General features: G+C 36.6%; 1 protein-coding gene across 1 annotated transcript in view; it reads left to right on the forward strand.

Moving 5' to 3' along the window:
* The first annotated feature begins 15,396 nt into the window (after window positions 1-15,396).
* Window positions 15,397-23,574, forward strand: part of PDE4B (phosphodiesterase 4B) — a 434,617-nt gene continuing 426,439 nt past the window's right edge. The window contains exons 1-2 of the mRNA XM_042997497.1: window positions 15,397-15,438; window positions 22,179-22,417. Of these exons, the coding sequence (XP_042853431.1) occupies window positions 15,397-15,438; window positions 22,179-22,417 (281 nt within the window). The remainder of the gene's footprint in view (window positions 15,439-22,178; window positions 22,418-23,574) is intronic.

Raw genomic sequence — 23,574 nt, forward strand, 5'->3', positions numbered from 1 at the left:
ATACGTATCATTTCTAATTTTTTAAAATGTTTATTTATTTTTGAGACAGAGACAGAGCATCAGCAGAGGAGGGGTAGAGAGAGAGAGGGAGACACAGAATCCAAGGCAGGCTCCAGGCTCTGAGCTGTCAGCACAGAGCCTGATGCGGGGCTTGAACTCACGAGCTGTGAGATCATGACCTGAGCCGAAGTCAGACGCCCAACTGACTGAGCCACCCAGGCGCTCCTTGTATATGGATAATTTCTACAACACAGTTAATAGAACAACCATGAAACTTTTTAATCTGGATTGGCTGTTGTTAGGACAATGACACATTTATAGTGACAATCTGTAAAGTACAGATAAGGCCAAAAGACTTTTTGTGACCCAGATGTTATTTAGCTTTAAGATAAAAGAGAGAAATAAATATTGCTTCTTTTTCACTAATTATAGAGGGAAAGCATTCTATATTATATTAACAGTTAGATAATAATCAGAATTTGTTATTATAATAATACATAAATGGATTATAGAGGATTTAGGATTAATGGCATTTCAGACATTATATTGTTTCCTCATGTTAAGATTATCGTTTTGTGATGATTATGTTTACCTTGTCAGAATCATCTTGACCCCATGCTCAGATCCCTGGAGACTGTCTTTGCCCAGTGAAGCAGTTGTTATGTTCTCTTGGTAATAAGAAAATTCAGACATAAATAGCTCTAAAGCAGAATTATATAAGGTCGTGTTATTTTAGTTATGTTTTTTTTTTTAAAGGAAGGAGGTTAAAAGTGGGCATCTTTGTGGTAAGGTGGAGAGAGACTTAATGGAAGTATTTTGATGGGTTTGTGATTCAACAAATCATTTAATGAAGACCTGCTATGTACAAGACCCTTCCAGGCACCACTCACTATTTCATTTAGTCCTCACAATAGCCCTGTGAGATGGGAAGTATTGTGCTTGTTTTTATAAATGTACCACAGAGTTGGAATCTCAACCTAGAATTTTTTTAATTCACTTTCAGAGAGCTTTCCTTTATATAACAACTGGGATGCATTGGATATAGTTTATACCGGAGAATCTGCAAATGCCTGTCACTAATACCAGAAATATACTGCTTACGTCATCCAAAAGGATGCAACATTTTAACCTTTTAAAAGATTGAGGGGCACCTGAGTGGTTCAGTTGGTTAAGTGTTTGACTTCAGCTCAGGTTATGATCTCGTGGTTCGTGAGTTCGAGCCCCGTATCGGGCTCTGTGCTGATAGCTCGGAGCCTGGAATCTGCTTCAAATTCTGTGTCTCCTTCTCTTTGCCCATCTCCCACTCACGCTCTGTCTCTCTCTGTCTCTCAAAAATGGATAAACATTAAAAAAATTTAAATATTGATCATATATGATTGCAGCCATATCAGGAATATATACGGCAAATAATTGTTTTTCATCAATAGAAGCGTAAGATTGGAAGGACCAAATGACTTATTAAAGATCTCATAGCCACTAATAGGGCTCTTATTGGTGGCTAATCTTATTGGTGGCTAAAGATCAGTGAGAGAACATCTTGTTTTGTTTGGAATTATGTTTTCCTTTACCCTTATGGTAAAATTTTACTTACTGTGTTAGAGTGTGGTTCAAGTTTACCTTCTCTGTGAAGTCTTTTCTTGTCTTTCTAGACAGAATTCTGTAACCTTCCTGTGTGCTGCTGCTGTGCATTGTAAGTACCTCTGTAATATAATTAGTTATATGAACTGTCCATTCTCACTCTACTCTACTTAGGCTCTGCAATCTTTGAGGACAGAGGTCTTGCCTTTTCATCTGTGTATTCTCAGTACCCTTAGTAGTGCTCAGTGAATGACTGTTGTATTAATGAATGCATATATGAATGCCTGAGTACATGAATATATGAATTCATAAATAAATTGCTTGGTGATGAAGCATTGTGTGTGTGTGTGTGTGTGTGTGTGTGTGTGTGTGTGTGTGTTAGCATGCTCTCTAATGTATGAATAAGTTTTTGCCAAAAACAGTACAAAAACAAAACAAAACAAAACAAAAGCCTTCAATTTAGAGGCAACACAAGAAGGCATGATAGTGGAACAGACTGTGGACCAAATCTAGATTACTGGAATTTTAATATGAGTTATGCTACTCACTAAGTGAATGCCAAGTCAGTATTTATAGGGCTCTTTATTTCATCTGCAAGTTTAGAGAATCACACATGGCAAAAGTTACAAAGATGGTACTTGAATAAAGTTTGGAAAACACTGTTCTAAGGCATTTTATGGGAGTATCATAGGGAATACTGTGGTGGTTTTCAAGCTTTTCTTTTTAAGGGGTAGAACATCTTGTCAAATAAAATCTTCAAAGAGCCTCAGAATGTGAAATAGATAAAAATTGAGATTTTGCGGCTGTAAAGCGTCTTTGTCCTCTAATTCCTGCTTCTTCTGTTCTCTGACCTCTTATATGTCAGATGTGCCAAATGTTTTTCAAATTCATGAGTGAGTCCATTCTTAGGGTGAGGCCTAATTCTACATCTTTTTTTTTTTTTAATTCTACATCTTTAAAAATAAACAAGATGGGCATCTGGGTGGCTCAGTTGGTTGAGTGTCCAACTCTTGATTTGGCTCAGGTCATGATCTCAGGGTTAGTGGGATTGAGCCCCATGTCAGGCTCTGTGCTGACAGCACGGAGCCTGCTTGGGATTCTCTCTCTCTCCCTCTCTCTGCCCCTTCCCTGCTCATGCTCTCTCTTTCTTTCCCAAAATAAATAAATAAAAATTAAAAAAAGAATTTAAATATAAGCAAGGAAATTACAGTTTCTGAATATAAACATACTTGGAGACCAATAGCACATGTTTCCGTATGTTCTTTTCTGCTATATCAAAACAATATTACACAGCACTCTGGTGTCACCAAATTAGTTTCAGACTTCTGCTTGTGAGATTTTTTTTCATATGCCCACCGAGATCTGGATCCCTGACCTCTTAGGGGGTTCAGGACAGATTGGCTCTGAATTGGGTGTCTGCTTCTAAGTGGGCAGTAATCGTTGGCAGAATTAATACCCAATTAATTCAGTAAAATCAGCAAGTGTAATATTAATTCATTTGAGGTACTGGTAAGATTCCTCATTTTTTGGACTTTCCTCATAGGAAGTCTATAATGATGTAGTATTTATATTTCTGAGAAAGGAGCACACAGAAGTTCTGTGTGTTTTTTTGCTCAAAATAATAATGAACTGTTGCACTTTATGATTTCAGTCTTCTCCCCAAGTAAAGAAAACAAGTAAATTGATGATTGGTGTCTGGGATCTTTGGGCCTAAAAAGAAGACATTGATCAAAATCCTGTCTATCTCCCACATGTCCCATGAGACATGTTTGAAAAGCATTATATTGCTGGACAATTTTTAAAAGCCTGGGGATGTAGCCCTTGTGAATGAAAATCAAGAGTCTTCTGTATTAACTTAAAATAATTTTAGATATTGAAGCAAAGACAACTCAGAAAAAGAAAATACTTGTGAATTCTTGTTCAAGTGTAAGAGAAAACAGACGCAAATTAGTATGCCTTTTTAGTTATGTTTTATACACATAGTCTAAGTTTTCCAATTTATTTTAAATCTGTATGAGATTACATAAAAGAGTAGCTTTTCATAGGCTCCATATGTTCTGAAAACAATAGAATCTTTTTTTTTTTTTTGCTTCATTATTTAAAAAATTATCTGGTTCCTTTCTTGTCCTGAAATTCTACTTTTATTCCTACTTATCCTCTGTATCATGGTCCTGACTCATCTTGATTTGCTCTTGTTCTTTGAGAAACAATGCTTGTTTGCCTCTTTCAAGAGACAGTGGAGGATAATGGTTAATTGCATGAACTCTGCAGGCACAGTGCTCGTGTGAATCTTGTCTCTGTCCTTTCCTACATGAGTGTGCTTGGACGAGTCATTTACCCTTTCAATGCTTCAGAATTCTTAACCTGTGCAATGGAGACCAAGCTAGTTGTGAGGATTATATGTGGTAATATATTCAGGGACTATAGAATAGTGCTTACCACAAAACTATTAGTATTCTTACACATATGCCCACTGAGATCTGGATCCCTGACCTCTGAGTAAGAATATATATTCTATCAATATTGGTTACTTGTTAGGTGATATTGGTAGTTTGCCAGGCATTCTGGTTCTATCTCTTGCTGCCTCCTATCTTCTGCTTTTGGATTGTCATACTTCTAGTGTTTTAGGGAGAAGCATAGGGCATATATATTTTATTCAAACATTTTTTAGTAAGTATTGTTCAACACAGGGAATGCAATGACTAGCAATATTCACTGTGAGCTTCTGAGTGGTACAAAACTGTGCATCCTTAAAAATAAATATATAATTACGATAAATACCGTGAATAAGAAAAAAGTAATGACATGGCAAGACCTTGTGACAAGCAGGGTAAGTCAGTAAAAGCTTTTCTGGGAAAAAGATATTTAAGCTGAAGTCTGAGGAATGAGTTAGCCAGGCAAAACTGAAGAAGTGTTACAGTGCAGAAAAAGTCCTGAGGCAAGGGAGGCGTGTTGGATAAACCCCAAATGCAATTTGGCTAAAGAAAAATGAGATCAAGGGCACAGTGATACGGGATTAGGTAGGGAAGCCAGTGGAAGCCAACATAAGAAGGTGAGGCTGAAAAGGCAAAGAAAAGACCAGATCTGTAGGGACTTGTATGTAATATTAGGGTTTTGGATTATCCTAAATGTAACAAGAAGCCATGAAGAATGTAGATCAGGAAAGTAATATAAGGAATTCTGGATTTTTAGAAGATCAGTTTGGAGAATAGATAGAGGGAGAGGAGTAAGGCTCCTTTCTTTGTTCTTTAGTTATAGTACTTATAAAAGAACTGTTACCTCCTCTGTGAAGCTTTCCTTATAATTTTTGCCTGTAGAGGTGACCTTCACTCATTTGTTCACCTAATGAACCCACTGTGCTGTGAACCTAACACATACCAAGGACACCGTAGGTATTGTAGAATGAGGAATCATTTATTCATCCTTCTGAAGACAAGACCGTGGGCCCTTTAAAGTCAAGGAAGTCATTTAGCTCCTAGTTTCAGGCTGTTTGGAAGCTAGACCCTCACGCTGTGGGGATGGTCTTTTTATCCTTTGTTGTGAAGAAATGGTGCATCTAGATTTTAGGTATTTTTCAGAAGCATATGATCCATATGTAGTTGTTGATTTATGTGTGCCTGGGTGAGGAGGAGTTCAGGATCTTCCTACGCCGTCATCTTGTGGAAGACCATTAAGGCATTATTTATATAAGTAGAAACATGGGAATAGTTTGTCACTTTCTCTCTGTTCTGTTAGTGTGGGAAATTAATAACATTCATCCAAACAAATTGTACACTAAGAATTTTTTCTTTTCTGTCAACATGTGTACTGATTTCAAGTTTGTATCCTATTAGTAATTTACCGAGAACACATTTTATAGTAGAAGTTGATTTTAAATGGTTGTTCAGGAGACACATTTTACTCAGGGCAGCATTTAGCCTAGCTACTTTGCAGTCTGATGACTATTAAAAGAATTCCATTATCTCTTTGTTACTTATTATTCTCTCAGGTTAAGCTAATGATTTAAGTTCATATTAATTCTTAATACTTTCTAATTTTTATCTCAAAAGTCCTTGATGCTTTTTGCCTATTTAAACAAACTGATTTTCTCTCCCAGAAATGCTTATGTCTAACTGTTGGGTGCTTATGTCTTAAGAAGTTTTACATGGAAAATGTCTTTTCTTATTACATACACATTTTTTTTTCTCAAATTTGTCTGCTCTCCATTATTTTCATCCCACTACAATTTTTAAGAGGAGGCACATTCTCCTCTGTTTATCTTCCCTATAGTCAAATCCAAAAGCAATTGTAATTGAGTGCAGTAGTCCTAAGTTTCTGAAAGTGTGATGAGACCAGTGGATGCAGACTCAAGAGATTAGTTTTATACTTTATGTATACTTTCTTCTTTATGTATGAATTCTGGAAATTTTAATCTATTTGTTGACTCTAGAGAATTTATTTTTATAGGTTTTGTTTTCTTCCACTAGTTTCCTAGAATTTCATTAGATTCATAAAGTTTATGGATGATTATAATGCAACCTCTTGATGATTGAAGACATCAAAGGCCCAGAGCTAGGCAGTGTTAACCTTAAAATTAAAAGCTATTTTATCTGCAAAAATTTGGAAACAGCAGAGAACTGCAATTCAGGACATGCAAGCTATGGCAAAACCATAAGCAAGTCAAACAAGGGAGAGGAATGTTATTTTATGGAGACAAAGGAGAAAGTTGGGAGGGGTTGTTTTAAATGCAAGTCCATTGGAGAAAAGCAGGAGTTAAGGCTGTTTCTCACTGGATGATTTGCAGGGGTAGCCAATTTCTTATAGGAGATGAAATGCACATCTTTCCCTATGGGAACTTGTAATTAATGATTCTTTCTTGGTAATAATTCTTCTGTTGGAGTCTATAATTGACAATCTTCCTATAATTGACATTTGAGTGATATGTTCCCACTTTGGCCTCCTAGCTCCTTTTTACTGAGGTTTCCCTTTATTAATTTTCACAGTGGATTACTATAGTGAGGTGGTTATGGGTGTCTGGAAGGAGATAACAATTCAGACTCCTCTTTGTCCAGCATTTCTTCCCCAAATGCATACTACATTAGATGCTAGACTTTATGCTGGTTATTTTTAAAAATTCAAACACTAATTGGTTTAGTACAAAGGATCTTAGATATTTGTACTTTATGACTCAGTAAAAATTTCAAAGAATCAGGAGACTGATAGAGTTGCCAAAGTTTAATTTTTCTTAGGTGAGGCCATTGAGAAACAAAAGAAAGAAATGCTTTTGCCCTATTACATTATCATCATTTCATGGAAAGAAATTTTAACATCTGAAAGAATGATGAGTAGTGCTTTTACTGTTAATCTACAAATGGCAACTATAATCCAAAATAGAGGACTAAAGCCATCAAAATATTTGACATTCTCTATGGAGAGCTATATACAAAAGTGGTCAGTCAACTCCTTGAGACAGGTAGCAGATGGGTTCTGATACCTACCATTACTCCAACAACCTCCCAGTGCTCATATAACCAGTCTGGGTGGGGAAAGGATGGATGTGGAGAAGTTTTGGAGAAGTGTTATTGGCCTACTGAAGATGAAAAACTACTTGTAGAAATCAGGGATATCTTCCATAAAAGGAAGCTTAGCTTCTGTATCCCTTAGGTTCTAATTAGGAAAACAAGACAAAAGGGATTTAATACAAGAAATTGATTACACAAGTATTGGATGATGAACAAAAGGGGTCAGCCAGGTAACCCAAAGAATAGTGAAGCAGCCTCCATTCCTAGTCAAGGGGGGAAATGGTGTTATGAGATCTAGGCATGCAAAAGAGGGTTCACTCCCATAGGAGCTAGAACCACCAAGGGGTCACTCTGAAGAGTGAGTAGATATTTGATGGGGGGTATTGTGCCAGTGGTTCTGGGTCTGCCAGAAGGGAGTGCCAAAGTAGTCTCTACTCTTGGAATGAGGAAGAAAGTCTCTTTTCTCCAATTCTCTTCCATCCTCCTCCTACTGACTCCCATTGTCAGCACTTAAAGGAAGCCAGCTGTGAAGAGAATGTATAAATGTAGTTTGCAAAGTCTCAGCCCCAGCATTACAGAACAGAGTTTAGAATGATTGGCTTGGGGCTGAAAGACATTAATAAGTGACTGACGTAGTATCTCATTTCTCCATTGGTCACTTATGCAGAATACATTCCGATCTGCTCTATGTGACTTCTTGAGCAAGAGAGAAAGAGAAATGGGGAGAGACAGCTGGGCAGGAGGAAGAGATCGCAGCAGAGCACCCTATGCCCTCACCATTTGGTGCCACAAGGATGCTGGAGCTTATTCTGGATCAAGTGCACTGTGGCCTTAGCCATCTTGTCAGTACTTCATTCAGCACTTGAGTGCAATGACAGACTATAACTAAATGCTCTGCTAAGTAAAAAGACTTTTGCTCCTTTTAATTAATTCTTCTCTGGTGCAATGTGGAAGAAATTGGAACCTAAAGAGCGGGGAGGGAAGAGGAATAAAAGAGCAGACCATTCCATCTTCACACTCCGATTCCTAAACACTGGCCACTGAAGTGGCTCCACAGGGCCTGGCCATTGAGCAAGGAAAGGAGAAGGAGATGTGATTTAAAGCACTTATGAGTTGCAGTAATGGACTCAGTCTGAACTGATGTTAAGGAAGAGGAAATGGATGTGACATTGCAGATGGAAAGCAGTGGTTAGAGAAAAATTAAAACCATGACGTATCTGGGCTCTACTGAGTTCAGAATGTTCAATGAATCAGTTACACAGAAATCAAAACCAAACTTTTTGAACAACATCTCAGCATAAAGGGCAATCTTTAAATTGGAAAAAAAAGCTTGCTTAAAAACTCTAAATATTACTCTTATTTTTCTCATTTCTTCATGGTTTGGCCTAGCATGTATCCATGATGTAGGCTTTTAGAGTGATTACCATTATTCATTGAAATTTTTATCAGCAAGGGATTACTAGTATCAATAGCTATAACCTATGAAAAGAGAAATTCACACTAGTGCTATAGCGGCCAGCGTCCTTCTCCTCATTTTAGCTTTCAAATCTCTGTGGAGAAAGGAGAAAGAAGGAAAGGTGAAATTATATGAACACTGTAATCTTGAACATAAGAGAATGTTATGAAAGAATAGTATATGTTTAAAAGCATCTTTTAGGTGGTAAAATACAAAAACCATAGGAAATCTATTAAAATGTGCCAGAAGTGGAATTTATAGTCATCATACTTACTCATCACCTTAGAAATTCTTAGAAATATTTTGTTTTAATAAAACATATGGTATTCTATGTATTGAGAACAAACTCAATGAGTAGGACCTTTCCTACTCATTGGTAGGAAGAATAATGGGTAATGGAAGAATAATCTCAAATTAAGAGAACTTGACTTCTTATCTACATTTGCCTTGAATTGGAGGCAGTTAAAAACTTCAGTATCTTTTAAAAAGTATTTTTTTTTTTGTCCTTACATGATCAGGGAGCATGGTTCCAGAAAACTGATCAACTTAACTTGTATTTCCATCATCAGAAATGAAATAAAAATCATTTCATTCACGTCTACCTTGAAAAGATGTGAATAAGACCCAATCAGCTGCATAGGGATAGGTTAAGTCTTGGTTTTAGAAGCAAAATTTTCTGGTCTGAACCAACGTGAGTGTGACTTTGGGCATACTTCATTGCTGTTCCAAGATTTGATTTCCTCACCTGTCATTATTCTTGTGCCCATCTCATTTGGTTGGCTGCTCTTATGAGACATATTTGAAATCATGTATTTGCTTAAACTGGCATAGCTTCTCAATCTATGTGAGCCTAAATGAAAGGCAACTGACACTAACAATCAGCAATAAAATGGTTTGTACAACCCCTATTCTCCTATGTATATGTATTGTGTGTGTGTGTATATATATAAAATATGTAATTTGTATTATATAATATATAATGTATAAAATGTATTATATATATTACATATAATTGTATAAAATAAATATTATTTTTAAAATCAGAAAAAATGTTTATTTACATTTGAGAAAGACAGAGACAGAATGCAAGTGGGTTAGGGGCAGAGAGAGAGGGAGACACAGATCCGAAGCAGGATCCAGGCTCCGAGCTGTCAGCACAGAGCCTGACATGGGGCTTGAACCCAGGAGCTGTGAGATCATGACCTGAGCCACCCAGGCGCCCGGGTATAAAATATATATTATATATAATGTGTTAAATTATATTATGTGCTATTATATAATAATACTATAATACTATAAAATAATATAATATTAACATATTACAACATTTCTCAGATCTCCCAAATAGAATCACTATTACCATCAAAGAGTGATGCCAGGAGTGCCTGGGTGACTCAGTCTGTTAAACATCTGACTCTTGGTTTCAGCTCAGGTCATGATTTCACAGTTCATGTGTTCAAGCCCCACATCGGGCTCTGTGCTGACAGTGTGGAGCCTGTTTGGATTCTGTTTCCCTCTCTCTCTGCCCCTCCCCTGCTTGTTCTCTCTCTCTCTCTCTCTATCAAAATAAATAAACATAAACTTAAAAAAAAAGAGTAATGACATAAAAGTATTTCTGCCCCACAAAAGCCACTTGAGATAATGCCTGCTGACCTTTCTAAAAGCCATAAAGCCATTTTATTATTTTTAAAAAATTTTTTTTAACGTTTTATTTATTTTTGAGACAGGGAGAGACAGAGCATGAATAGGGGAGGGTCAGAGAGAGGGAGACACAGAATCTGAAACAGGCTCCAGGCTCTGAGCTGTCAGCACAGAGCCCGATGCAGGGCTCGAACTCACGGACCGCGAGATCATGACCTGAGCTGAAGTTGGCCGCTTAACCAACCGAGCCACCCAGGCACCCCCATAAAGCCATTTTAGAACTCCCATTTACTCATTCATTCTTTGAGAAATTATTTATTGAGAACTTGCTTTGTGTTCATCACTGTACTAGGCACTGAGGAGGCATATTTTAAAATTGCCCTCTAGCTTTGTAAAGTTTTTGGATCAAATCTGTTGTCAGGGTCCTAGCAGGAAATAGATTGCACTTTCAATGGGATGAAAGAGAGATCTATTTAATGGAGGTACTATTTACATACTATTTACTATGTGGTCAGGGCTGAGAATAAGCGGACAGGCAAGGATGAAGCACCACAAGGCTAGCCACAGTCCTACATCTGAAGGTCAAGTGGAGATAGTAGTTAATGGAACCAAGGGAACTTAGAAGACAGGTGCCTACAGAGCTGTGACGTAGGGTAGAAGACTGTAGCCACTGCTATGCCATAGCCAGCAGGAGAAATCCCTCTTTCTTCTTGCCTCCCATCTACTGCCTCTGCTTCCCATTGGCTGAACACACCCAGGAGCCAGAGGGCTAGAGAGCCCATGGACAATAGTCCCAGAGCACCAGCCTCCAAGAGCACAGGATGGAAAAGGTGGAGGGGTGAATCTCGATTGGAAAATGAAGAGTATCCAGAAAACATCTCTCTTCTTGTTTTTCTTGTTTTATATAACAGATATTGTGTTTTATTTCTGAATATAAAAGTAAAATATTTTTAATATATAAAATTTGGAAAACTGCCTTGTAACTTGAGATCCTGCTTTTTCCTAACCAGGTCATCTTCTCAGTTAGAGGCACACAGATGTATCCAATAAGCTCTCACACTCAAAGTGTCATAAAATATAAATTTATTTCCATGGCTTAGACCTCTTAAAAGTACTCTTGCTTGCCAGATGATCTACTGATGTTACCCTGGAACATTTTGTTTTCTTCCTGTCATAAATTTCCTTAGCATGGCATCTTTCACACCCTTAGTATATTAAATTCCTTTCCATATTTTTGCACACCATGTTGTTCTTAATTATCCCCAGAATTAACAAATTCTACTTGTTATTTAAGGCTAAAAAGAATCCTCATTTCCTTCCCAAAGCCTTCCCTGAAACCCAACATCAACTATTTCTTTATTTCAAAGAAGAGTTTTATTTACACGTATGACTTTAGCGTTCAATTATATTCTTTGATTTATTAGCTTTACAAATATTTTTGAACAACTACTATGTACTAAGTACACATTTAATATGTGTAAATTTTTCCTTTCAAAGTACAAGTTTTGAGGGCCATATTTGCTTTGAGCTTCCTTCCTTCCTTCCTTCCTTCCTTCCTTCCTTCCTTCCTTCCTTCCTTCCTTTCTATTTCTTTATTAGATTTATTTTAGAGAGAGCCAGTGGGGGAGAGGAGCAGAGGGAGAGAGAGAGAATCTTAAGCAGGCTCCATCCTCAGTGCAGATCCCAGAGTGGGTTTGATCCCATGACGCTGGGATCATGACCTGAGCCGAAATCAAGAGTTGGATGCTCAACTGACTGAACCACCCAGGTATCCCTGAACTTCATTTTTTAAAAATCATTATTTTATTTGAGTATAGTTGATACACGATGTTACATTAGCTTCATGTGTACAACATAGTGATTCAACTTCTCTATATGTTATGCTATCTCATCATAAGTGTAGCTGTCACACATACAATGCTATTATATCATTGACTATATATTCTATGCTGTGTCTTTGTTCCCATGACTTATTCATTTCATACCTGAAATCCTATATCTCTCACTCCCTTCACCCGTTTTACCCATTCCTGCACCCTCCTTCTCTTGGGCAACCGTTGGTTTGTTCTCTATACTTATAGATCTAATTCTACTTGTTTTTTTATTCATTTGTTTTGTTTTTTAGATTCCACACAAGAGTGAAATCATATGGCTTTGTCTTTCTCAGTGTGACTTATCTCACTTAGCGTAATACCCTCCAGGTCCATCCATGTTGTTGCGAATGGCAAGATCTAACCCTTTTTTAAATGGCTGCATAATATTCTATCATCTATATACACCACATCTTCCTTATTCATTTGTCTATCAGTGGACCCTATGTTTATTACAGCATTATTATTTTTTTAAATGTTTATTTATTTATTTTGAGAGAGAGAGAGAGCAAGCAGGGAAGGGGCAAAGAGAGTGGGAGAGAGAGAATCCCAAGCAGGCATAGAGCCCAATGCGGGGCTCAAACTCAACGAACCACAAAATCTTGAGCTGAGATGAAATCGAGTTAGACACTTAACCAACTGAGTCACCCAGGTGCCCCTATTGCAGCTTTATTTACAATAGCCAAGATATGGAAGCAACCTAAGTACACATTTAGCTTCATTTGGATTCTGTCATACTTTGCACAAGTCTGAGAAGGTATAGTTAAGGTCTTCATTTCTGCTGGGGAAACTTGATCATTGTCCCTGCCTGCTGAAGATAGCCTGGAGATTTCTACTCCAGTTGCACCTATTTTTAAGTGCAATTCCTACCAAGCAAAATGGATGTAGGATAGAAAGTAAATTTTGCTTCATAGATTTTTCCTACTAATTTGGTATGTGAAGCAATTTGTTAGAGATCACTTTGGTATTCTTATTTTCTTTCCAGACCCACACTCTACTAATTATGATTTTGTTTTGAAATTGACTGCAAATAACATTTGCATCTTGACAGCCCAGATGCTAAACTTACAGTCATGTGTGTTTCATTTTGCACCATGATATGACATGATACTGCATGTATTTTGTTAACTGTGAAAATTCAGTTGACACTTTCCAAATAGATATTTAAGAGACCACATAATTTATCAGCTACCTACAGCCTAAGACTTAACAGATCCTAGCCTATCACTGTTTCTTAGTTTCTTCATCCCAGATAAGTAGATATCCTTTACCTCCCCACAAGATATCCCCCCAAATATATGGCACAGTAGGTTTTGTAGAAATAAAGTAACTTTAAAAATAAGTTAACATTCTTATGTATTTTGTGGGTTCTTATTTTACGTGTATATATAAAATACATATATTAATATATGTGACATATATTATTATATAGTGCATATTATAATATATACTATATATAATATATAAAATATGTATAAAATCAATTTTTGGATCATAAAATAATACATCACAAGAAATTTGGGAAATATGGAAAGGAAAGAAAAACTTTATAACCCTTACATGATGTCCACTGTTACCATGTTACACAGCTTTACTTTAGTATTTTTCTATGCTTTTATTTTTACAGAATTATAATAATTGGGTACATCTAATTCTGTATCCTGAATATAAAACTTAAATCTTGAATCTTGCTTTTTTTTTAAACTTAGGAATATAAGCTTTTATTTTTTCCGGATTCTACCTTATAGAAGCACTTGAGATTAAAGATCACTCTGTGATAAAATATGTTTGTTTTTGTCTACTTTTGTTATGTGTCAAGGAAACTTTGAGTAAAAGCTCTAAATTCTGGCTACTCCTGTTTGGCCAGCATTCTAAAAGTTCAATAACTGCAATAATTCCTTGGTGTATGTGAGGAAATTCTTTTCCTTGGCATATTGAATCAACCCCCTGAAAAACCTATGGGATTCTCTCCCAGAACACTTACAAAGGCAAAGTTTCTCCTTCCCCCACTCTCTTATCCACTCTGTCACTTCTGCTGCCGACTTCTGCATAATATAGTCAAATTATGTGTTAGAAATTCAACCCTGGTTTCCTGGGTGATGGTACAATGCCACTACTTAGTATTCCTAGTCACATAGCTACAATTCCATCACACTCTTAATCTATATATATCTTCATGTTCAAGAAGCAGACTTTTCAATCAGGCATGTATTAAGAGTTTAAATGTACAGAGTGAAAAAATGCAGGAGCTTCTTGAAGTCAGCAATGATGCGGGACATTTTTTTTACCAAGATTTTGAAAGACCACCATATGGACTAACGCTTCTTGGATTCAATGATTTCTATAGTGTATCCCTTCCAGTTCAATTCTGCAAACATAATTCTTTATATTCTCTTATAGACTATTGAATGCCTGAACTTTAAATTGGGGCCTTTTTTGAAAGCCTGGGTTTTCAAAATGAGAGCTTAGTTTTTCTTTGGAGTTGCAAAACCAGGGTGTACCCTTAAATTTTGATAATGTTATTGAGGTTCTTTGTTTCTGAAGTGGCTTAATGATCTACACAAAACAAATATCATAAACTAGTGTTTCTTCTTCCAAATGGCCAGGTTTGTGTGATTTAAACCAGGGAATTGTAGCTCTAACTATCCATTGCTAAAATTTTCTGTGGTAAATACTTGCTTATGTGTTTATACATGTAAGAGGTTTAAACTGATGGTAAAATTGAAATTAAGATATTTTTTTGTCATGTATATTTTCTGTATTGGTTTGTTTTTCTTTCCTTTTCTTTTTTTGACCATAATATCAAAGCCTTATGTTCCTTAAATTCTAAATCTGCCATGTTTTAAGCTGTGTTACCTTGACTCAATTATTTTTCTGATCATTTGTTCCCTCATTAGGAAAAAAATGAAAATAATCCCACAGATTGTTATGGAGGTTAAATGAAACATTGTATGAGAAAGTATAAAGCCCTTCACAAACACATATTATTTCTATATTGTTAATGATCATGGATTATTTGGTAGCCTAAGTGTTACCCTCTATTCTTTTCTCTCCTTCTGAGAAGCTTTGCACTGATTTCTTGGATTTTTGTATTTTGTGAACCTCTTTTTCCACATTTCAGATTAATTGGCTTGGAAAATTATGATATTTACTTATACACATACATTATATACACTCAAAAGTTAGTTTGGAGAATACAAATAAGCCACGTATTTGTATTCAACTAAGGGTACTGAGCTCTTTTTGTGTGTGTGTATCTCATTTTTTTTTCTCTGTAGGTCTTAAAAATTGTCAGCAAAACTGTGCCGGATAAGAGACATTCTAAGAGGGGATATTTTTCACCTCTATAATGAAGAAAAGCAGGAGTGTGATGGCAGTGACGGCTGATGATGTAAGTTCTAAAAGTCAGAGTTGCTCGATTCTATCCACTTTTTGTCTGCTCAATGAAGTCAGTCTATAATTTTATTCAAAGGGCAGGCTAGGCTATTTAACAGCACCACTTTGTCACTGATTATTCCTGTGACCCAGACATTGCCAGCACCTGGTCCCAGAATTCTGCAAAGTAGACAACAGGAACACTGCCCTCTCTGCAGCTTGGAGATGGGCTCAGCTTCATGGTTGAATTCACAAAACCCCCAATCTCTGATGGATGCCTACATTCCAACTCTTGCAAACTCCTCTTTCTACACTGCTTGCATGATCAGTTTCCTGATGACTTTCTTACCCATCATTACTCAGGCACAGCTAATCTTTGAGAGTCACCTCCTATGGTGGGGTCTTTGACAACTGCTTGTAAGAAGCCTGTGATGTATGCATCCTGTAGATCTTGGCTACTCAAATGTGATCCTCAGAGCAGTGGCATTAGCATTGCCTGGGTGTTTATTAGAAATGCAGAGTCTTAAGCCACATCTTAGACCAACAAATCAGACGGTATTTTAACAAGATCCCAGGGTGACTAGATACATTCATTCTTTCAGAAACCCTGCTCCAGGTTATCTGAAGAAGTCTGTAAACTTACCATTTCATAACTTTGCATCATGGGCGGCTGAGATTAATTATCTCCTTTGCTTTCAATTGCCCAGTCTCCTGTTAGTGTGACTTTAATTGTCCAGGTTTTACTCAGTTTCTGATTATAATTGAGTTAAAAATCATATGCCAACTAATATGATGTGCAGAAGGAAAGGAGGGAGGTAGGAAAAAAAAGTATTTTTCCTTGCTTTCTGTAATACCTCATCTTGTGGTTAAGCTCCTGTTTCAACAGATGGGGGACGGGCTGTAAGGAACTTGAATCTGCCAATTACTGTAAAAGTCTGTCTTTTGGGTAAATGCCCTGTCTTTCAGGATTTCTCCCCGTTCTTACTTCTTCCCTTGCCCATGGCATTGGGCAAAGGGACTTAGCGTTAATTAACATTATGGTAAAAGATGTGTGGTATTGTCCTTGTCTTGTATGGTCCCCTTTCCACTAACATCCACTATTGTTCAGTTGAGGAACAGCTCATTTTCCCAGGTCTTGGGTGTCAAGTCTCTGTCCTTGGTCCATTGCTGATTAAGCATGTGACAGGTGTATGAAGTGATGACTGCTTTCAGCGTGGGCAGTATACCTTCTTAGTGCACTGTGAGTTTGACCTTCTCCCCCACTGCGTGAACTCCTCTCAGCGGGGACTCTGTTTGTTTAAAAGCTTTGCTTTCTGTCCTACACTTACCTTGGGGCTGCTTACCCCATGGACTTCTGGTCCCTTTGCCACATGTTGAAGCAAATCCCATAGCAGGCTAGCAGAAGCTAATTCTCAGCTTCTTTCTGTGTCCCTGTAGGTGCTTGTGGGAACTTCTTGGACCCACAGATGCAGAAGGAGACCTTAGCTGTGCTGTAAGGCTCTTGCCCACCAAAACATACCTTTTCGCCATTGCAATTTCTACTCTTGGTTAGTGTTCTAGTTTCATCACCTGTGATAATATTTCCTTTCTTTATTTCCCCCTTCTCTGCTCCTTGACTACAAGGGAACTTCCCTTAACTCATATTCTAAGTTCTCAGTACCCATGGTAAAAAGTGATGTTCAGACTTCCATGCTCTACTCTGGACATCTAAAGGGACACTTTGGGAGTTCAGAAATCATTTTTCTTAAAAACAAATAAAAACACACAAAAAAACCCACCTTGGGATTGTCTTTTAATACTATTTGTATACTGTGTGCTCCAAGATTCTATTTTTTTGAAGAATAAAACAAAGCAATGCATTCTGTCTATAAAAGATGGACAGTGATTCTTTCCTTACAGTAATAATCCCAGTCCTCCCTTGAGGCAGTCGGTTGCCACAGTCAAAAGACAAAAGATGGAGATTGTTGCATATAAGAACGTGCAAAAAAGAAAAGCACACTCAAAGAATATTAAACCTACCAGAGTGGATAATTATTACCTAATTTGCAGTGTCCAACATGCACTAGCCACATATGACTCTTAAGCACCAGTCTGAATGGCAATGTGCTGTAAGTGTAAAAATAGATCTTGGATTTTGAATATATAATAGTACAAATATAAAAGAATGTAAAAAAATTCATTAATAATTTTTTATATAGATTACATTTTGAAATGATGATATTCAGGGTATACTAGTTTAAGTAGAGTATACTATTAAAAGTAATTTCACCTGCATCTGAAAATAATGTAACATTATATGTGAGCTATACTAAAAAAAAGTGATTGGGCCTGTTTCTTTTTTACTTTTTAATGTGGCTACTAGAAAATTTAAAATTATACACTTGGCTCCCATTTGTGGCTTGCACCTTATTTCTAGTGGACAGTGATGACCTGGCACTTTTCACTATGCGCCTTGACTCTTCAAGTACAAAGCTTATCCTGAATGTTAACACACACTATTTCTTCCCTCACAACAAGAGGAACTTCGCAGTTTTACATTTTATATACCACACTCTTGAAATAAGTTTTCACCCTTAAGTCAAAAATATTTTATCATATTTTTATTTATTTTAATTCAGCAAACATTTATTTAGTGATTTAAATAGTCATTTAATTTAGCACCTGTTATCTGCCAAACACTTGTTAGGTTCAAGAGCATAGTGTTAATGTCCCTTTGAAGCTTATATTCCAGAGAGGCATGGAGAAATCAATGGATAGATTATAAAATAATCTCAGCTATGATAAGAGCTATACAGAAAAGTGAAGTTGGTCAGCAGGCAAAGAATGCTTGGATGGTGAGAATAGAATGTTTATGGAGGAATAACGGGAGAAGATGATGTACGGACAGAGAGGCCATGTGGGCTGTGAAGGTGTGAGCCCTCTGAAGATCAGAGGGAAGAACATTTCTGGTAAAGAGAACAACATGTGCAAAGGTCTTTACTGCATGTAAAATACTATGTTTGTCTCTGTCAGAATAAGCAAATGCATAACCATGACTATTGTGTTTGTATAATTACAGTACACAAATAACTTTAATAGGAGACTTTATATGATGAATGACACAGGAACAGTATGCATTAAGTACTTTGTGTTTGGGAACTAAGTATCAGAAGTGAGGAATAAATTAATGCTGTTCAGGTACTAAACATGAGCAATTAATTATTAATAAAGGGATTAAGAATAGCTCAGATAGGTGGGAGTTGCTGGTTTAGGGAAGAGGGGAAAAGGAGAAAATGGATAAGAGGTAGGAAAGAAGAACCAGGAAATATGTGTGTGAGTGACACGCGCGCGCGCACACACAGACACACACACACACACACACACACACACACAAAGAGAGAGGGGCTGATTTTACATATAAAATATATTATTTACCTCTGGGCAAACTACTCATAAGTGATGGTGATTGCCTGCGATTAAAATACATTTTTAAAAGAAAAATTACTTTTGTTATTGTGTCATGGAGCATCATGACATTTAGTTTTCATAGGGTCACTGAGTGTCACTTGTTACTTCCCATACTTTCCATTTCTCATTTCATAAGGTTTGAAAAACTCTGGCCTATAGTCCAAAGTGAATTGTACCCAAGCTCACTAGAAGTCCTTGGAGGTACCTAATCCCATTTCCTCACCAGGAGTTTAATCAGAAGAATTCCAAAATTGGAGCAAGCTCCAAAAATGTCTTGGGATAGACTAGCAAAGCCAAAATAAAACAACAGCAGCAGCAACAAAGTTGTAACTACCTAGGAACTGATATTCCTCAATTGGACATTTCAGTGTTGCTAATTTGGTTAGTTTTTTCTTTCTTTGTTGACACATTATTTATTTTGAGAGAGACAGAGCGTGAGTGGGGGAGGGGGCAGAGAAAGAGAGGGAGGCAGGGAATCCTAAAAGCCCTACATGGGACTGGAACTCCTTAAGTTGTGATTATCCAGGAGCATGAGGATAATCCCAAACTGGGTTATTCCCCTTGGAGTTGTAGAGATAATAGGGTGAATTTGGGGTAGTATGATGCATTTAAAAATGTGTAATTTCCAGAAGTAACATTCAAATTAATGTTTCTTTCCCCCAAATCTTTGATCTGAGGAGTGGTGTAGTCAGCCAGAATCATGCTAGTTAAAATAGGAATATAAATCTAAGATCTCAAATTCAGTAATTGAGAACTGACTGAATTAGATTTTTCCCTTGAGGACATTGGCAATTTGGGGGGATTACTATATAGATTATGAGTGTGAATGTAGAGTTGGAGTAACTCTACATGGGTTAATGAGTGTTTATAAAACAATATTAATTTTTTAAATTTTTTTAATTAAAAATTTATGTATATGTATATATATGATTTATTGTCAAGTTAGTTAATATACAGTGTATATACAGTGTGTTCTTGGTTTTGGGGGTAGAGTCCCGTGATTCATCACTTATATAAAAACAATATTAATTAATGTTCCCACAATTTTAAGTTATTTCTAAAAAGCCACTCCATTATGTTCTTTTGTGGCAATGCATTTTCACATTAACTGGGGTCTTTTAAAACAAATTATTTTAACTCAAGGAATGACTTCAAATTCATAAATTTGAGCCTGTTAGCAAGTCAGTGTGGGATACATTTTGTGGTAGGTATGACTTTGTTACCTTTCAAATAACAAGTACAAAACAAGTACCCATTTAGTTCATTTACTACAATTAAACCTAGTTGAAAATACTTTTCCTTTTCTAAAAGGGAAAACTATCCAATAACTTTATTAGGAGACTCTAGTGGTTGGTGGTTTAACTAAATAATGTCCGTATTTCTGTTCTCTGGTACAAATGCCCTTGCATAGCAGGTAATGTATATACTTATGACTTGCTTCCAGATAACCAGTACTTTCTTTACATGAATATTTGGAATAAGACTGATTTATAGTCAGGAGTTCTGGCTTTTAGTTTGTTCTTGAGTCTTTTCAGGAAGACTTTGTGTATTCTGTTTCATGAATTTATCTTTATGCCTTTTCAGGAAAAAAAAACAAAAACCAACCAAACAAAACCTTATATATACCAAGCTTTCCCCTCAGCCTCTAATTTGTAAAACATACATACACACACACATACACACACAGTAACTACACTAAGTGCTAGGCCTACAATGAATTTAACATAACTGGTTAGTAAATAGTGAAACGCTGACCACATCCCAGAATATTTTAAACTCTGGAAAATTATATTTTGTTTTCTTGTTGGATTGTGGTCCTACTAAATTTCAAATAAATGGTATTCCTGTCAAGCACAAGAAAATGGGGGTGGTATCCCATTTCAAGTAGAGGGTGGGGCCCCTGAAAACTGTCAGACCTATTCATACCCAAATTTCCTTCATCAAAACGTGGTCTTGTGTGGATCAGATAAGCATAAATCACTAGAATATAGGTTTCTGTGAGCATAGATACTATGCTTCCATTTGCTGTTGTATCCTTCTTAAGTAGCTCAGTGTAAAACTATGATGGGTATGCAACAAATATTTGTTGCACCAATCAAGATAGACCTTGAAACTCGAGTTAGTTGTTCTTGTATGAACTAGGATAGGGATGAGTGGAATGGGAGATAAAGAACTTTTGTTTGTTTAAGCCTTTGGAGATATATTCCCGGGTTTTCCTAACTCTATTCTGAAAGACTAGCAGGGAAGAACCTGTCTTTTTAGGGCCACAGAATGATGTTCAGGTGAGACACCTTGGTCTGGTGATAGGACTCCATTATTCCATGTTAATTAAGATAAGAGAGTGATGGTTGCAGCTTTTGAGCTCCAAGTTGCTATCAATGGGTATTTGCATTGCTATGACATTTTCTGTCTTTGAGCTGGTATGAATGATACATCAGGGAGTAGCTCATTTGGGGCTCCTACTCCCAACAGTGCCAGGACCTACAGTCACCAAGAGATGTAGGGAGGACGAATAACTCTTATCAGTGGTTATAGCACAATGTCTTTATCTCCTCACAAGTACTTCATTTATGTCAGCATTAGGGCATGTACTGAACACATGCAGTTCAGTTCAGGGCTGGATAAAGTATACTCTTCTTTCTCTGAGCTCTTACATAATTTTACCAAAAAAAAAAAAAAAAAAAAAAGAAAAGAAAGCAAGAAAGAAAGGAAAGAAAGACAAAAGGAAAGAAAGAAAAAGAAATCTCAACTCTGAGAAAATCTTTTATGGGAATAGGAATAAGTCAGTTCTCCATAATTATCAAGATCTTTCTGTCCTAAGATAGAAAATATTTTTACTTTAAAACCCTAAGCAAGAAAGGGTATGCCTTAGCTAATGTGGTTTTCTCCTGTGTTGCAGAATGATAACATTGATTTCCAATGTATATTCAATGATAGGTTTTCATTTTAGCAAGTTAAAATGAGAAAGAAAGGAAAAAAGAAATAAAAATTTAAGAGAGAGAAAGAAGATAGAAAGCCCTCTGATCCACATGCTATAACTGGTAAATATTACCTACTGTCCTAAAAATCACCAAGAATGTGCAACTGATAGTTTATTCCAAAAGTTGAAAGTTAGCCAGCCTGCCCACTTCTTGTTTTCTCTTAAGCTTTTAATGTGAGTGTTAGATTCTGATTGTGAGATCATGAATCAGGACTTTATGAGTGACAGCTGGATCATTTAGGTTCTTATTTCACTCCACTGTGCATCATTTTAGACATTTGAATTTCATTCTCTTTTTCTTCTTTTTTCTCTCCCTGTGGTTCCTTCAGAATGTGAAAGATTATCTTGAATGTAGCTTGAGTAAATCCTACAGTTCTTCTAGTAACACACTTGGGATCGACCTCTGGAGAGGGAGAAGGTGTTGCTCAGGAAACTTACAGTTACCGCCCCTGTCCCAAAGACAGAGTGAGAGGGCAAGGACTCCCGAGGGAGATGGCATTTCCAGACCTACCACGCTACCTTTGACGACACTCCCAAGCATCGCTATTACAACCGTAAGCCAGGAGGGGTGAGTAGTCTCAAAATTAAATGTCAGTTCTAAGTTTTATTTTCTGATTATTCCAACATAATCTGCTATTAAAATGTTGGGTATTTGTGAAGTAACTGAGGCTGTTGACGTTTTGAGAATTTGTTTTCCTTCGGGTAGCAAGATGAGGCCCTTTAAACGGTGGAGAGATTTTCAACCTGTTAAGATTGGAAGGAACCTATCAAGGGAGGAATGAGATACATTTTTATTAATGTCAAGGGAAAACAAAATTACTGCCTATGATCAGTTTTTTTAAATAACTATTCAGTGTGCATCAATATATTTCCATTTAGAAAAGCAAAATCATATCAGAGTACCTAAGGGAATTATGTATGTATATATGACAGGAGATATTTTTATGCTCTGCTCTACATATAATTATCCCTAGTTTCTTTTTATTATTATACCGTTTTACTAACCTCAGTTTGTGATTATGTATGAAACAGAACACTTCATTATAAATCAAAAGAGGAATGAAAATTATACTCTGAGAGATAGATGCTTGGGCTATTTTGCAGAGTCTCTATTTGTAAATGAGGCTATCTGAATCTAGGGCTGAAAAGTTAATCAAGTACATATAATCTTATAATTGTGGTTAAAATTGCACGGTGATGCTGCTTCAGATGTGTGTTTCATCATACATTTAATAATTAGCATTTTGGTTTTTTTCATTCTTTCCTCTACATAATTTTCAAATATTTTCCAAGAATGGCTTGCTTACATAACATGGGGTTTTATCATTACAATGAAAAGTGTTTTCTCTATATTTTATGTAATTTTAAATTTTAAAAATATGGTGTACTTTGTGTTTAAATCATTTATCAAGGAGAAGGACTAATATTGCATCATTAAAATCTGGTTTTTATGCTGTGCCATATACCCTTGCCACTTGGTGAGCTTCCATAGTGCTGATGCGTAGCCCAGTATGTACCCGTTGACTAATGCAGGGCATTTTTTAGTTGCTGGTTCTCAAATACACTAAGAATTAGATCACTGGGACTCCAGCTATTATAGTTACTGGCATGAAATGGTTCATCAGACAGTCTGTATGTGATAGATAGAGAAGCATGGTAACATACCATAGGGAGAACGGGTTAAAAATTTGTGAAGCACTGACTTACCATCTTCTGTTGAGCTGA

Source organism: Panthera tigris, chromosome C1, assembly GCF_018350195.1.
Source record: "Panthera tigris isolate Pti1 chromosome C1, P.tigris_Pti1_mat1.1, whole genome shotgun sequence".
In the NCBI taxonomy this organism is placed as follows: domain Eukaryota; kingdom Metazoa; phylum Chordata; class Mammalia; order Carnivora; family Felidae; genus Panthera; species Panthera tigris.